The sequence below is a fragment of the Panthera onca genome, chromosome B4 (genome assembly GCF_046562875.1).
Source record: "Panthera onca isolate mPanOnc1 chromosome B4, mPanOnc1 haplotype 2, whole genome shotgun sequence".
Classification (NCBI taxonomy): Eukaryota; Metazoa; Chordata; class Mammalia; order Carnivora; family Felidae; genus Panthera; species Panthera onca.
The window spans coordinates 139860323-139876834 of NC_138345.1; the positions used below are offsets into that span (position 1 = coordinate 139860323).

The 16512-nt window shown below is 65.9% G+C and overlaps 1 protein-coding gene across 2 annotated transcripts in view; it reads left to right on the forward strand.

The window, feature by feature from the left end:
- TAFA5 (TAFA chemokine like family member 5) overlaps positions 1-9504 on the forward strand; it is a 190415-nt gene extending 180911 nt beyond the window's left edge. For both annotated transcript variants that reach the window (XM_078449284.2, XM_078449285.2), the window contains exon 4: positions 8602-9504. In XM_078449284.2, coding sequence (XP_078305410.1) covers positions 8602-8610 — 9 coding nt within the window. In that variant the 3' untranslated portion in view covers positions 8611-9504. The remainder of the gene's footprint in view (positions 1-8601) is intronic.
- Positions 9505-16512: the final 7008 nt, after the last annotated feature.

The window sequence follows — 16512 nt, forward strand, 5'->3', positions numbered from 1 at the left end:
CACCTGCTGAGAAGCTTCCCATCACTCGGACCCGAGGGTCAGATCTGCCCGAGCAGCTGTGGGTTCAAAGTCGAGCCTTTACATTAGGGTCGTGTGAGGTCAGCAGGCGGGGCCCTGATCCCTCAGCACCCGCGTCCTGGTGAGAAGGGACACAGGGTCCACACATGCAGAGAAAGGCCACACGAGGACACGGGGAAGGGTCGGCGTCCACACGCCAGGGAGAGGGGCCTCACGAGAGACCAGCCCCACCCGCACCTGATTCCCACGTGGCTCCGGCCGAGAGAGGACGAGGGTCTGTGGTTGGAGCCGCCCAGCCTGCGGTGTCGGCTGCCGGGTCGCTGGTACCGCCCCTCCCATCCAGACAGCGGCTGCTGCGTCCGTGTCACCGCGCCTCGTGTCCTCGCCATGGCCTACCCCCGTCCTCTGGCTTACGCGAGACTCTTAAAATGAAACTGCGTGTTTTTTCTTAAAAGGAAACAAACCAGAGCCACACCGCCACACTGGCGGGGAGACCCGTCCTGTCCCGGTGTCACAGAGAAGGGCGCAGGGACCCAGAGCGCCGAGGGCGGGGGCCTGACGGTGGGTGTGTCTGAGAGCACCTGCAGGCTCCTCCCACTGTGGCTCCGCCCCCCCCCCCCCCCCCGACCGGGACCCCCCAAGCCCCTGAGGCGGATGCCGGCCTCATCCCCCAGGGAGGTTAAGAAGAGGGCCCAGCTCACAGGCTGCCCTTCATACCTGGGCAGACCGGCTCCAAAGCCCGTGCCTTACGAGCACGTCCTGTCCCCCAGCCCAGAGCCCGGCCCGGGATCGCTCAGCCGTGGACACTGGCGGTTTGCCCACAGATCCGGGTCCGTCAGCTTCTGGGACTGTGTCCTCCCTCCCTCCTTCCGTCCTTCCTTCCTTCCGTCCTTCCTTCCCTCCCTCCCTGGACACACGGCTCCAGAAATACACAAGGAACGTGTCCCCATGAGCACAGGTCTTGCCTTGGGGAACACGCCTGGTAGCGCAGGATGCAGGCAGTAGAGGGTCGGCCCGCGGGGGGCTTGCTCGGAGCTGATGTGAAGAGGGAGGGGGCACAGGTGAGCAGGGGGGTCAGGGGGGCCCGGAGACGTGCAGATGCTCAGAGCAGAAACGGGGCCTTCAGGAACCTCACCCGGGATGTGTCGGAGGCAGCGTCCAGGTGCTCTGGGGCCCGAGGGATCAGCCCCCGGGGCCGCCCCCCCCCCGTCAGCCCCCGGGGCCGCCCCCCCCGCCCCCCCCGTCAGCTCCCGGGGCACCCCCCGCCCCGATGAGGAAAGAGCGAGTTGCACACACAGCCGCAGGACGAGCAGAAACCCTTTTGGGTGGAGGGCTGGGCTCTTCACCACCTGCTTGGGGGACCCTAAAACCTCAGCTGTTCTCCCTTTCAGCGTGAGAGGCAGTTGTCTGCTGCTGGCTCCGTTAGACTTGCTCTGATGGTTTATAAACAGGAAGTGGGGAGGTGGGGGTGTGTTTACACCTGGGGAAACTGAGGCAGGCAGCGCCGAAGTAACCTAGGGTGCTTAGATCACAAACAGCCGAGTAGCGTCAAGACCCTGGACGCGAGCCCCGACCTGGTGCTAAGAGACCCTGGGAAGCAGTGGTCCGGCCGTGGCCCCAGGACACGTGTGGTGGCCACGTGGTCTAGCCTCATTCTAGAGCAGGAGCAGGAGGGGCCTCCGAGCCTGTCATCTGAGGGGACCGTCTCAGTCCGCGTCTCCATCCCTGTGGCCGGGCCCGTGCTCAGGGGGCTCCCCGCCCGGCCCCCCCAGGCCGATCAGCCTCCTGACCGGTGTCAGAGCCTCACCTCCCCGAAGAGCCAGGCAGGACCTCACGTCCGCCGGAACCCACCCAGTGCCCTGCAGAGTGAGCCCGGGACGCAGTGAGTCACAGGCTGAGAGGAAGGACGGACAGGGGTGGACATGGTGAGCCCATGCCCGGGGACCCACCGCAGGGTGCATGGAGCGCGCCTCACCCGGCCCAGACACGCCTGTGCCGCTCACACGTTGGGACGGAGGATGCGGGGGCTGCTCTGAGGTCGCCAGCCCACTCGGTGACCCCAAGGAGCTGCCGTCAGCCACGTCGGGCAAGCCACGGCCAGTCCGGTCACTCTGATGAGCCTGGGTTTGGGGAGAACGTGGGGTCCAGGCTTCCTTGTGTGTGGACTGGCCATACAGCTTCAGGGAACAGTCCCGGAGAGGAAACCACGCACGGGTGGCGGGACCCGGTGGGATGATGTGTGGCCTTTCCAGAAGCTTCTTCCTTGCTTATGTCTTTATCTTCCCCATGGCAACAGCTCTTTCCGAGCCTCTATCCAGGCAGGCTGCCGTCGCCTCCGTGTCTCACCGTGTCTGCGTGTCTGCTGTTTATTAGGACCTTTTGTTCGGGGCTCTCAATCCAGAACGGCGCGTTCTTGAATACAGGTGCCTGGTCCTGACCTCGCGTCAAACACAAACTTTTAATGAGGAACAGAAAATACCGCGCATCGGACTCGGGCTGGAAAGTTCTGTCATGTTTTTTAGATGACCGAGTACTGAGAGAAACCTGCCTGTCACCGCAGAGAACTTTCCGGGGTGGGCGGAACGACCCCCGGACGGGGCTCTGGCGGCCCCACAGCACCATCCCGGCCCGCGAGCTGACAAGGCACCGCGCACAGGTGGCTTGTCCGTGAGCATCCTCCTGTGGCCGAGGGGGCACAGGAACCACCCACACGGGACCCTTCCCCAGGGCAGGGGTGTCACGGCCGCAGGGCCCCAGCCCGCTGATCCAGATGCCAAGTCCTGAGCCCTCGAGTGTGTGGGTGAGGGGGGGCCCCCAGGATGGACGCGCTCTCGAGAGGCGGGGCTATTCACAGGGGACTCTCCCTGCAGCCTGACGGTCCGATGGCCCTCTCGCTCCCTCCAAGCCCGGGGCTCACCGGCTCCACATGTCCCCGAGCAGGTGGGAGCCCATGTGGTCACTGGAGCTCAGCTGTGCAGTCCCCAGGGGAGGGGGCAGCCGGCCAGGACAGCAGGAGGGTTCCCCCGGGGTCCCCTGTGTGGGCCGGCCGACCTCAGGGTGTGACAGAAGCGGGTGTTCCCGAGGAAGGGAGCCAGAGGCCAGTGAGGCCGCTCCCCGGGCCCAGCAATGTCCTGCCACAGGCAGAGGCCCCACACGTCAGCTTTTGGTTGAGCTGTGGCCACCCGCACAGGCCACGAGCCGGGAGCCCTGGGAGGTCCCGAGAGGGGCCTCCACCTAAGGTTCCTGAGCTGGACACGCTTCTTGCTTCCCCCCCAGGGCCGGGAACGCCCTGCTGGCTTCTGCCCACACCTGCGAGGACCCTGCCTCCGGGCCCGCCGGACCCGTCACCGCAGCTCTGACTGCAGCTCAGTCCCTGTCACCAGGCCTAGGGAGGAGCTGGTGGCCACCACCGGCTGTGGGCCGGGCCGGGACTTTGTGGAGGTCAGGCCACCCCACCCGTCTGTCTCTGGGGGCCAGGCACATGGCGGGGAAGGGGACTGGGGCTCTGACAGAGGCCTCGCGCCGGACTGGCCCTCGTGCAGGCGCCCTCTGCGTGCTGCCCTCAGCGTGTGCCCGGAGGCAGAAGGAGGAGAGATGCTCACTGAGGAGGAAAGCCACGCCCGCCTCTGCTCTGCCCGGATGTGCTGGGCTCAAGCTTCTCTCTCCAAGAGCCCAGGGAAGCCTGGCCTGAGCAGGACAGAGGCTGGGGACACCTCAGCTCCGCTGTGCTCGCCGTCCGTCCCCCAGTCCACCCAGGGGCACGGCACGTGAGGCTGGAGGGGGGGGAAGGCCCGTGGCCAGGCGACGCGGAGGCAGACAGGAGCACGGCCGGCAGTGGTGGGTGGGGGCCTGTGGCCCAGGATGGGGAGCCGGCACGGGGCACAGCTGCTGAGAAACCAGATGATGCCGGTCGGTCTGCACAGACAAACGTGTGGTGACCCAGGACAGGCCTCGGGGTGCAAACTGCTGAGGGAGGGAACTGTGAGGCCCTAGACAGTAGAGTCTTGAAGGCTTATCGGTGGAGGGCGGGCAGGCTGGGGTGGCTCCCAACACCGCCCCCGGGTCCTTGGCTCTCGTGCCGAAGGGCTGCCCTCCTGCACCAGGGCCGGCACTTAAGTCCGGCCCCGGAATCCTCAACACGCCTTGGGTCCTGTCTCACAGAGGACACGAGGCCCGGCCCCAGCTGTGGGAGGGACAGGCTGGTGTGTGAGCTGGTGGCCGCACAGCGCCCCCACCGCAGCCGGCCCCGCGCTTGGTTGGAGGCCGTGCTCTGGGGGTCCTGCATCCAGCTTTGCAGCCCAAGGGCTGGCCTGGGGCACACCCTCCGGAGACGCGGGGCCTGAGGGTTGCATCATCCTCGAGGGGCCGCATCCCTGTGTGCTCAGCAGAGGTAGACGAGGCGGGGCGTTCCGCGGAGAGCCCTTGGGTCGCCAGCGTTGACGTGAGAGCAGGACAGGGAAGCCTCGCCCGGTCCCGGTCGGACGCGGCCTCACCCTCGGGCGGGACCCCCACCCGCCACCCCGGGCTCTCTGCCAGGAGGACACCCCCCGTCCCCCGGGACGCCCGCTCCGGGAGACGAAGCCCGTCCTTCAGCTCTGCAGGGCCGGCGTGCTGTGTGGTGGCCCGGGGCCCCAGGCCTTGTCACCCGGGGCGGGACAGCGGCCCCCCTCTGCCTGGGGCCTCGTGCGGTGCACGGGCTCCGGATCCCTGGCGCCTTCAGAGCCACTGCAGTGATGAAAACACCCGTGTGTGTGGGAGTGCTGGAGACCAGCGGCAGCGTTCTCTGAAATCCGTGGCTAATGAGCGAGCGAGCGAGCGAAGGCACGAGCTTCTGGGAGGAGGCATGTCCCCTGCTCACGGCAGGCTGTGTTGTCAGGTGGTCCCCAGACGGCCGAGATCAGGGCAGCCGGCCTGGAGGAAGGCAGCTGGGCTGCAGAGACCCGGCTCCCGAGACCACCGTCTGCCTTCCGGGTCTGTGGGTTCCCAGGCCCTGCTCCTGCCGCCTCACCAGCGACCCCGACGGCCGGGTGTCCACCTGTGCCCTGGTGGTCCCGCCCGGTGACGGTGGGCAGGCCCCAGCCCACAGCTGCGGTGAACGCCCTCTCCTGTCCGTGGGGAACACCGAGGCCGAGCTGTCAGGGGAGAGCACGTGCGTGACGCTCCAGACGTCCTGGCCTCGGGACACGGCACTGACCACCCCCAGGCCCCCGAGGAGGAGGGTCACCCCCTCCTGGGCCCTGTGGCCAGGGCACCCGATTCCCGTTTTATGCTGAGGAAGCAGGGCTGGGGGAGCGGGGTGCCCGGGGCTGGGCGGCGCCCCAGCTCACAGGCCTGGAGGCGCGAAACCCCTGGAGTCCGTGACCCTGACGGGAGGCCGGCTGAGTGTGCTGGTGGACGTGGGGCCTGCGGGGACAGAACGTGTCCACCTGGGGCTTTGCTCCTGGGTCAGTGGGAGGGGCCGGCTTTGATTTCCAAGGAGCGAACGACAGCGCTGACCGTGCCTGGTGTCCCTGTGGCTGGCAGGGGGCAGCGTGTGGGGGTTGAGGCCGTGGCCTTGGGAAGGTTAAGTGACACGGGTCCGACTGTACGGGGCACGGCCCCCTCGCCGCGGCGCTGGCCCGCATGGTGCCCCCCCCAGCCTTGTGGGGAGGGCACGGGCGCCGTGAGCAAAGCGAGAGGAACCGCATCTAGACGGAGGGTCTCACCCGGTGTCGCGGGAGACGGTGAGGGATTCCCCCTCCAGCCCCGCGGAGGACCTGGCATTTCTGCCTCGTGGGCCACGTGGAATTGGCTCCTCACACCCCGCCCCCCACCCCCCCACCCCCCCACCGTGTGCACGCCACTACACTGGGGAAGGAGATGGGCTGGAATCTTCCAAATACTTGCCTTTGGATGTGGAAACGCCGGTGGAATTTCGTTGTTTACGTGCTTGCCCTTCCCCGTTCTCCCGTGAACGAGAAACAGAAAAGTAGGCAGACTTTCCTCGGTTGAGCCCTGGGGGGCCAGTGAGGGTTTGTGCCCGAGGCGTCTGCATCAGCCCTCCCTGGCCTGGCTGGACGGTGGGGGCACGTCCCGGGCAGCGGGTGGGGGGGGAACCCCGGCCAGGCGAGGGTCCCGCAAAGTGCTGGGGGCTCTGGGAGGCAGGGGGAGGGCCTGGATGTGACGCAGGGGATTGGGGAGCCAGCGGCAGCCCCGGGGGGGGGTGGGGAGCGGACGGCAGGACAAGCCTCGGGGGGCACATTGTCTCAAGACCCGTCTCGTTATTCCTCTCTGGAAAGCGCGGGCACGCAGCTGCTGAAGGACAGGACCGAGGCACAGGCCCCAGAAGAGCTCCAGGGAACAGAGTGAATCTTGACAATTAAAGCAATACGTTTTGGTTGCAAAGATGTGACCAAGTGCTCATGTGGTTTAATTGTCGGATTTCTAAAGCTTCCAGCCGCCGCCTGCCATCTTCTGGATTCATGACCCCAAGGAGCACCCCCCCCCGCCGGCCCCGTCTGCAGGACCCCGCACAGGCAGACCGTGGGGGGCCTGGGGTCCCCACCACCCAAGCCCCAGGGGGCCATTTCAGGCGTGGATCCTGAAGCACTCAGGGGTCGCCGACCTCCGGTGGTCACACCCTCGCCCTCCTCTGCTGTCCAGGACCTTGGTGGGAGGACGCAGATGTGTAGCTGGGGTCTGCACTGTCCCCAGGGGCTCAGCCAACCCTCCAGGGGCCCAGCTGATGACACCTCCCCCACCCCCCTGCCCCGCCAGGGCTCCACGGCCGCATTGCGTGTGGGCCTGGGTCAGGGTCAGGCCGCACCCCCGTCGGTCACCTCTGTTCCCATGGTTCCGGTGGCCGCAATCCCAGATGAGAGCCAACAGCTCCCTGTTCCCCCAGTGCTCGCAGATCTCACGCCGATTCCTCTCTGCCTGGGGCGGGGGCAGGGGCGGGGGGAGCCTGGGCAGGAAGCTGTAAGACCCCAGAGGGCGCTGGTGGGGGCGGAGCGGGCACAGGGGAGGGTCCAGACGCTTTGCCAGGTTTTGTTGCAGAAACAAGCCGTCCGCCCTCGGTGGCTCGTGGGGACCCAGGCCCCACCGGCCCTGCCCTGCTCCCTTCTGGCCACGGCCTCCGTCAGTGAGAAGACGAGCCCTTGTCCTCCGGGGGCGAACGGAGTCTCTGTAGGGGATCTGGATGCAGTGAGCCGAGCCGGCTCTTCTGTTCCGTGGTGCCTGGGGCGCCAAGGGCGCCAGGTGCAGCCTGATCTGTCCCCGGGAGACCGTCTGTTCTGTCCCCGGACGGCTCCCTGCAGCCAGGTGTCCAGACTCCCTGAGTGGGTCCTCAGGGGTGACGGGTGGGGCGTGGCCGGCCTGAGGACGGCCCCCCCACACCTACCGCGTAAGCAGCCGGGGCACGGTCGACTCCAGGTGGCGCCATCAGGATGGGCTTCTCTGCAGGGGGACCTGGGGAGAGGGTCCCCACGAGCAAGGACCGCTCGTGCCCGGCCTGGTGGGACTGAGAATTTGAGAGAAGGCTAAGAGGCCGTGGTGCGGCCAGCGGGGGTGGGGCAGGGGCCTGTGGGGCGGGCAGGGTTGGGCGGGAGTGTGGTGGGGGCCTCAGGCAGGTGGGGTGCAGATGGGGGCCAGCCGGAGGCGGGGGTGCCTCTGCGTGGAGAGAGAAGGCTGAGCTGGGATGGCTGACAGCCTCCCCACCCCGGCCGTCACTCTGTGCTGTGTCCCGTCCCCTGCCTGGGGGCCCCTGCGGGGAGGCTGCACCGGGCGGGACAGCCCCTGAGTGCCTGACCAGAGCCCCAGGGTCCCTGGCTGGGCCTGGGGCCACCTTGGGGGGCAAGGGAGACCGGGGCCACGTGGGCATTTGGGATGACCTGGGACCAGGCTTCTGGTCACAGATCCAGTGGTGTGAGGCTGTGTTGGTCTAGGGAGACCCCCATGCCCCCCACTTTTCTGCCTTTGCTGCTTTAACGGTGGCATTTTCCCCACCCCACAGCCGTGGCTCGCGACCATCACCTCACACTTTGTGGCTGTGAGCGTGTTCAGCCTGACATGTTTGCTGGGACTCTGGGATGCAGGGGCGTCACCAACCAGGGGCTTGCATCCCGCCCACCTCTGGCCTCCCAGAGGCTCCGCGGGCCTGCGACACTTCATTACCATCATTTGTCGCCACGCAATTAGGCAACACCCGCTGTGTGCATGGCACAGCGCCCGACGGCGTTAGGGAAACGGGTGGGCGGGGCTCAGAGCCAAACTGCCGTCCAGCACAGGCCGTGCCCTTGGCTAGCAGTGCTCAGGGTGGGAGCCCGCGGTCACGCCCGGCGCAGGGGTGGGGGTCCCCACCAGGGACACAGAGGAAGGACGGTGCTTCCCAGAGCGACTCCCTGTGGCAGGCGTAGACCTGAAGTCTGACGTTATGTCCTGGAGGAAGTACGCTGGTCTGAGCCAGGGGAGGGACAAGGACGGGCGTCCGTGATGCGCACTGCACCGCGCCCGAGGCCAGCCTGGCGGGCGTGCCCTGGGCTCCTTCCTTCCCGACCGGGACCCTTGGTGTCTGCGGGCTGACACTCTCTTCTCTCTGTTCCTCAGGTCTCCTGACAAACGCAGCCCCAGAGGGGCCCCGGGAGTGGCCTTGGCTCCCTGGAGAGTCCACGCCTCAGCCACGGCCCTCTGTCCGCCGTGGACACCACCTGTTCTCTGCCACCCGCCCACCGTCCGTTTCTCTGTAGCCTGCCAAGGACAGCCCGCTTCCCTGGCGTTCTGAGCTGAGTGTGTCCGCGGCAGCGAGGAGCCCGGCCTGGGACACAGCGGGGGCAGCGCTGGGCGTCCGCGGGAGCCTGGCCTCACCAGCCCGGGAAGAAGGGTGGCGCCGGGCCCGGGGCAGGACTGGCCTCTCCTTGTGCCCCAGACTGTCCGAATCGCTTTTATTTTCTTACCCTTTCAGTATTCACTCAATAGACCAAAGAGCAAATCTGTTTTAACGTGGACTCACCCTCACCGTCCGAGTCCCTGGGTCCGACTGGGGGACACAGGGGCCGAGACGTGCCGGTGGCCCCGGCGGGGCGCGGAGGGCGGCCCTGGCGGGCGCGTCCGCCCCACGGACACTGCGGTGCGCCCTGAGAGGGGCCCAGCCGGCGGAGGACACAGCCCCGCGGACCGCGGCCGGCGATGCCCCCACGCGGACCCCGCGAGCGAGCGCGCCTCGCCGGGGACACAGACCACGGCGCCCGCCCCGCGCGCTGTGCTTAGATGGACCTGACCGACTAAAATCCCTTTCTGTTTTAACCAGTCACACCTGCCTCTCTGCAGCTCATTTCTGATAGTGGGATAATCCAGTATTCGCCAAGAGCATGTTGGGTCTCCCGTGACCGCTGTCTCCTCTGATACACCATTTAGCTCCAGAAAGCAAATTAAAGAAAACTCAAGTAACACTTGTTTGAAAGAGATCATTAAATGTATTTTGCAAAGCCTAAAGTTATATATTTAACAGTTTTTATATGCTGTATATTTGTAGAAAATCCTATTTAACAGTTCATGTTGGTAGCCCTGGCCGACCCGAGAGGCCGGCAGAGCGCGGTGTCTCTGGAGGTTCCGGGGGTGGGCGCGGGGGGCCCCGCCGGGCGCGAGCACAGGACTCTGGGGACAGCAGCCGAGGACGCGCCCGACGTCGCGGGAGCCGCGGCGGGCGCCAGCGGGGACGCGGCTGTCTTCGCCCGGCTCGGGCCAGGGCGCGGCTCCCCTCCTGCCCGTCTCCGCGGACGCGGTGTGTGCGTCCTCTTCCGACGGATTCCGCGTCCCTTGTTCTCACCCCCCCCCCCACATGGCGGGTCTGGAGGGGTCTCTGCAGCCGACCCCCGACCCCAGTCCACGTCCCGCTGGCTCTGTCTTCACGCCTGACGGCTGAGACGCTGGGGTGGCCACCGCGTGCGGAGGACGGCCGGCGCCTGACTCTCCCGACCTTCTCGCGCCCTCGGTGCAGGGCAGGGTCTCCGGGCCCAGTGAGCAAGGGGCAGTTCTGTTTCCCCGTCCCCTGGCCGTCGTCCGCCGGGTTCCTCCATTCTCCTGAGTTTCCGCTGAACTACACTACCTGATAGTCCGATTAACAGGTGTTAATGCTAGTTCGATGCTACTAAAAAAAAAAAGAAAAAAAAGAAAGAAAAAGTAAAAAAATATATATATACATATATATATAGAAGCTGTTCCAGCAACCCATAGACTACAGATAGGAGAGAAGATCCATTTAGACCCGTTTCAACGTCCATGAGCATTTAATTTACCTTTTGGTCACCACAAATGTAGAGGTTCGAGTGTCCTGGAGGGAAAGACACAGCCGGGGGTGGGGGGGGACCTCGGTTTCTGGTGGCCGAAGTGGCTGGCGGCCGAGGGAGGGCCCCGCCTTCTCGACCCACCCACGTCTCTGCCGCCTCCCTGTGCGCATTTCCTCCCGCAGCCAGTGTAGACCCCTTCAAAGGCAGAGACTGGAGGTTTAAGACGATACAGCGGTTTTTTTTTTCTTGTTTTACAGTATTCAATTTTGTGTTGATTCAGCTAAATTATGAAAATAAAGAAAAACTCCTTTGGTAAGCATGGCTTTTGTTTGCCGGCCGTGGTGTCCTGGGAGGGGCTGCAGCAGGTGCGTCTGGGGGCGACAGGCCACAGAGCTCGGCGCACAGGTGGCCACAGGGACCTCCTTCCAGGGCCTGCAGGGCGGCTCCCTGAGCGGACGGTGCTGAGCCCGCAGCTACTCCGGGGCCCCTGTCACCCTGTGTGTGAGTGTCTACCTCCCCCCCCCCACCACACAGAGGCCAGGCCCTGCACGCGGAGAAGCAGAGCCCCCACAGGAGACCCCCTTTCCGGAGACATCCGCTCAGATCTGCAGGGGGGTCTTGGCACTGAGAACGTTTCTGCCGCCCAGAGTCCCATCTCCTAGATGCGGGGAAGCCACACCTGTCAGTTCCCAGCTGCTCTGCGTAAAATGGGAGCCCCGGGAGCCGTGGCTGGTGGCTCAGCTGTGGGCTGTCTGCAGCCTGAGCCTGACTGTAAGGAGACTCCCCTGGCCTTTGGAGCCATCGCGGGGGGTAGACGAGACCCCGCTCCTGGCACAGAGCCAGGCGAGACCCGGGAGGAGACCCCCACCCGCTGGCACAGAGCTGGGCTAGGCCTGGGAGGGAGGAAAGGGGGCGGAACGCAGGCCCGGCAGAGGCCACTGGTGCCACGGGGCGGTGGAGGGGGAGAAGCCTGGGGCGCTGTAGTCCGGGCACAAATAGGGCAGGACCGGGGCACCACTTCTCACTCTGTCCAAGCTGAGGAAGGACAGGCCGGAGGGCACAGGAGGGGGCCGTGTGAGGGAGAGAAAGGCGGCTCAAGCGGGAGATCCGGGAGGCTCACCCCCTGAGAGCCGCCCGCCCAGGAAGTCTGCGGTCCGACGTCACTGTCCCAGAGTCTCCTTGGGCACGTCACAGAGAAACCCACAAACCAGCAAGCTGGAGAAAAGGATTGAGACCTTCATGGCCACCGGGGCTCGTGAGAGTGAGGGCGGTCGTCTCCCAAGAACCCAAAGCGTGTCGGTCAGGACGGGCTGGATCGTGTCTTGGTAACAAACAGCCGGAGGCTGACCGGCATGTAAACGAGCATCTTGCCTCGTACCACAGACCAGAGCACCTCCTGGGGACAGGTCTCCCGTGAGGCTCCCTCCGTCTCTGTGATCAGAGGAGACCCGTGGAGCATCCAGCCTGGCGGAAAGGGTTCCACACGGAAGGCAGCCGTCTCTGCTCCCTCTGGCTGGTCCCGTCCTTTGCTGACGTGAGCCCTCTGGCCTCGGTTTCCTCACTCGACAACTGGTACGGTCATGACGGCCGCCTGCTTGCAGCCTGGGAAAAGAGCCCCAAAGCCCAAGCAAGACGTGTGAGGGCCACCTCACCGCCATGGGATGGCCACGCGTGGTCTGTGCGGCGAGCACTGTGTCCGTGGCGCCCTGTCCCGGCCGGGCAGTGAGGGGAGGCGTCAAGGTGCACGGAGGCTGCCACGGGAGGGGGAGGACGCGGGACAGCTCTCCCCACCGCGCACAAGCCACTCCCGCAGGGCCACCAGGACGGACGGTTTGAGCGTCGGCGGTGGGGCAGCGGAGGCCACGACCCCCTGGACGTGGCCCTGGGCTCCTGGGGAGCCTGCCCGGCTGTGGCAGTCGCGATTTAGCTGCATGGTATAAGCAGGCCGCGCCTCTTCTCTGTGCCTCGGTTTCCCTGTTTGGTGGGACAGGGAGGATTGTGCAAAAGCTCACTGGGTTTTCCTGGAGATAAAGGGAGACGCCGGTTGTGAAAAGCCCGGCACGCGGGTCGTCCCTAAATGACGGGAGTGCTTCCTTGGCTCGATTCTGCACGTCAGTGCCCGCCACCTGCCCGCCACCGTCCGTCACAGAACCCCGTCCTGCAGCCACGTTTGACGGCTGGGCTCCAGGGCCCCTGTGCCCGCCTCTTACCAGGTGCTGACACGAGCCCGGGCTGCGGGCGAGCGGGAACGCACATCTGCCCGCCTGCCGGGATCAGGCCAGGCTCCGCGGCCACCGCTCTACCCTCCTGTCCTGGGCTAGCTCCTGGGCCGGCCTGGCCAACAGTGGGCTAGCTCAGTGTCCCCGGGGCACGCCCGCGCGCGCGCGCGCGTGTGTGTGTGTGTGTGTGTGCACGTGCGCACAGGTGTGACTTTTTCAAAATTACCCTCATGTGCTGAGCACCTTGTGAGCCAGGGTTCCGAGGAAGAGATCTGCACGGTTCCTGACCTCCAGGACCCCCAAGGTCAGGGACCCCAAGGTCACACTCAGAAGCATCCATCCAGAGGGCTGCTGAGTTGGGCTCACCTGTTGTGGAAGCTTGGGCCATCCCAGGGGGCATTGCCAGCCCGCCGGGTGCCTCCCCTCAACCCCGAGTGGCTGCGTCCTCTCCTGCGGGGCACCTCAGGTCCACAGTCACCTATCAGGCTGGCGTTCAGGAGGTGACCACATTGCTCCCCTCATCCTGAGCTGCCTTCACCCCCACAGGCTGGTGCCCATGGAGAGTGTGCTTCTCCGGGAAAGACCCCAAGACTCCCTGGGCTCTGGGCCCACCAAGGAGTGTCGGGGGGGGCCTCTGTGCGTCGCCCTCCCAGCAGGACCAGTGTGGGGCTACAGGGAGGACATACTGGGGGTCTGAGGACGATCCCCAGGCCGCTGCCCCTCGGAGGGGCCAACCTGGGGAGAAATGACGTCGGGCGAGGAAGGGGCCATCGCCACTCAGCAGGGAGGTCATAGGCGGTGAGCACAGGTGGGGGAGACAGAGAAGGAAGATGGCGGGAGGGGGAGGGGCAGTGTGGGGAGGGGCCACGGGTGCCGCGCTGGCCGGGGTGGGAGCAGGGCTGGGGTTTGCGTCGGGCTGGTCAGCACAGGACCCAGGACCCCAGGACGGCCGGGGACACAGCACGCCCTGCCCCCACATGTGTCCCAAAGTCCCCGTCTCAGGCGTCTGTCTGGCCACCTGTCCCCCTTCTGTCCACCCTGCACTCCTCACCCCCTCACCACAACTCACCAACAGCCTCCCCACCGAGCCGAATGTTCACGAGGGCGCACGCTGCTGGCTGATGCTCCCGGCCCCTCCCCGGCCCCCAGGATGGAGGGGACACGTGGAGACGGGGGACACGGCCGATCACACGCACACCCGCGTGCCTACCGTGTGCAGGCCCTTTGCTGGTGTTTGATGGTGACGTCTCCGCACCGCCTGGGTTCCCAAACTGGGTCCAGGCGGGGTCAGACATTCCTGTGTCCGTCCGTCTCTTGGCCCCCGCCCCCCACTGGCCTCACCCGGCATCTGACCCCCCAGCCCACGTGCCCACCACCGGGCACCGGCCTCGAGCACTGGCCTCCCTTCTAAACGTCCGGCGGCCGTCCATGGTTCCAGAGCCGTGAGGAACCATGTGGCTTCCCCGTGTCTGTGCTGGCTGGTCCACGTTCATGGTCCTGTGGGCATCTCCATCTCCATCTCAACCGCCTTTTATTCCCTCCTTCTGTGCCCAGAGTCACAGAATTGCTCTAAAATAATCACACGTGTCTTTTCTGCTTTTACGAATGTCACCTCATTTATTCCTTCCTCCGGTGCTGCAGGGAGGGCGCGTCAGTGTCCTTCCTGGGTGGCGGGTGGGTGGCCGGTGGCCCCCGGGGGGGTCCGCCTGTGACGTTGGCCCCCTTCCCCCACGGTCTCACTGGGAGGGAGCCTCACTCCAGACAGAGGAGCGAGCGAGCCGAGGGGCGCCCACCCAGGCTGGTGGCCCGTCCCCTCTGTCCTGCAGGCGGGACACGCAGCCTGTGGAAGCTGCACCCCTCCGCTGCCCCCCCACACTCTGTGCAGACGGCGAGAGTGATCCTGGCCTGGGAGCAATGGTAAAGAAGGGCGTGCAGGACGTCCGGGGAGTGACGGGGCCCCCAGGGTCCCTCCCAGACCACGGGGTCCACGGCCAGCGACAGCAGGGTGGGGCCACCGGCTTCGCCACCTGGGGCGGGAGTCTCTCTCAAGCGACGGGACTCAGCAAGGGCGTGCGGAAGCCCAAGGTCGCCCTAGGCGGGCGGAGGTCTCGGGAGCCTGACCACAGGTAGCTCAAGGGAGCGTGTTGGAGACATGCCGACACCTGCTGACCCAGCCCGTCGTGAGCTTGGCCTCACCTCTAGGAAAGCTCCCATCCCAGGGAGACGGCCGGGGCTCGGATGCCCCTCTGGAGAGGAGAGGGGAGGAGGGTCACGCCTGCAGAATACCACTGGGTCTATTGTGCAGACTGTGCGAGGTCAGCTCCTGGCCAGAGGCGGCCGCACAGCCCGTGGGCAAAGCCCGTGATTGCCCTTCCTCCCCCGGAGGGCAGGTGCACCTCAGCCCGTGGGCGACGAGTGTGGCCGTGGGGTTTCGAGGACGGCCCAGACACCCCTCCGGCTCCGGACGGGCCGCACCGCCGTGGTTCCTGGGACCACCCCAAGGCCCTAAGGGACGAGGCCTCGAAGAACAGGGCAGACGGGACGGACTGGGTCCCTCCAGGGGATCAGAGGAGCCCTAGCCTCACGTTCGGGATCCTGGCCCCATGTCCTGGCACAGACCCGTCCCAGAAAAGCAGCCCCGTCCGCTAACAGGCCCCCAGCACGCAGCTCACTGGGATATGTTCCCGTCAGGCCCAGAGAAGGCAGGGCCACGCCAGGCTGAAAGCCCGGGGGAGCCCGGGGCTCCTGCCCACAGTGGACACTAACAGGAGCCCCAGCGTCCACCGTTGTGGCATCCCTCCTGCCCGGTCTGGCCGGAGGGAGGAGGGCATGGTGGGCCTGGGTTTCTTGAGCATTCGGGGAGCACCCGAGCCTTGTAGAATCGACATCGTCTTCCGGGAGCAGCTGACAACGGCTGTGCTTGTCTGTCGGGAGGACGGGGACATCCCCCCAGGAGACGTCCGCGTTGCGCTGGGGTGGCCCCAGCTGCTCACCCTCCCGGAGCACCTGCGAGGGTCTGACCGGGAGCCTCCCTCCTTTCTGGGCCCGTGAGCTCGGGACAACACAGCTCAGGGCAGATGATGAGCCCCGCGCGGAGGGCGGGCCGCAGTGCGGCGGGAGAGCTGGTGGGTCCCAGCCGGAGCGTGGAAATGCGCGGCCGCCGACTTCATGCAATCTCCATCTGCCCAGTTTTTCAAGGGCTCTTGTCAGCTCCCATTCCAGCGATCGCCATCATTAACGGCAAATATGACACGTTCACTAATGAAATCGATTTGGTCAAGTTATCAATTTAATTCCTAAAACGTAGCCCGATTTTACCCTCACGTAGGCTCCCGAGGCCTGGAGACTAAATGTCGTAAGTCACCGGGAGAGAATGAGCTTTCTGACTTTCAAATAATTAAACTTACTTTTCTGCTTTGGATTCATAAACTTCCCGTCCGTTACGGCTGCAGAGCCCCTAAATCACCCGGGCGGCCCCGCCGGTGGGGACCGGTCGGCACAGCTGAGGGGTGGGGGTTCTGGCAGGAGCCCGGGGCGCCCCGCACGGAGGCCCTGGGGGCGGCTCCCACCGCGAGGACGCGCCATCAGGGCCCCTCCCCCGCAGGGACACGCTCCGCGTCCACGGGAACAAGGAGGCAGACAGACCCCTCTGACCCCACGGCCCAAGCACCCACCGCCACCTGAGAGCATCCTGGGGACTCTTCTGTGCTCCCGTGCAAGGCGGGCCAGGGACTTCTAAACAGGTGACTTTTCTCCAGAAAAGTCTGCATTTGCTCACAGGCGCCCCGGGGACCCTGCCCCACAGGAACCAGGATCCCAGCCCGGAGGCCTAGGGAGACGAGCAGGAGGGGGCCAGTGGGCAGGGGGCTCTGCCCCAGGAAGGGCTGTGATTTTCTCAGGGACGAAGTGGTGTCAAGCCCAGATGGCATCATTATGCAAAGCTGTCAGCGGGGCGGGGGAGCCGGGGTCCCCCTTTCCTGGTCAGTGCTGTTTGCAAACGGCCCTCCCAGAGG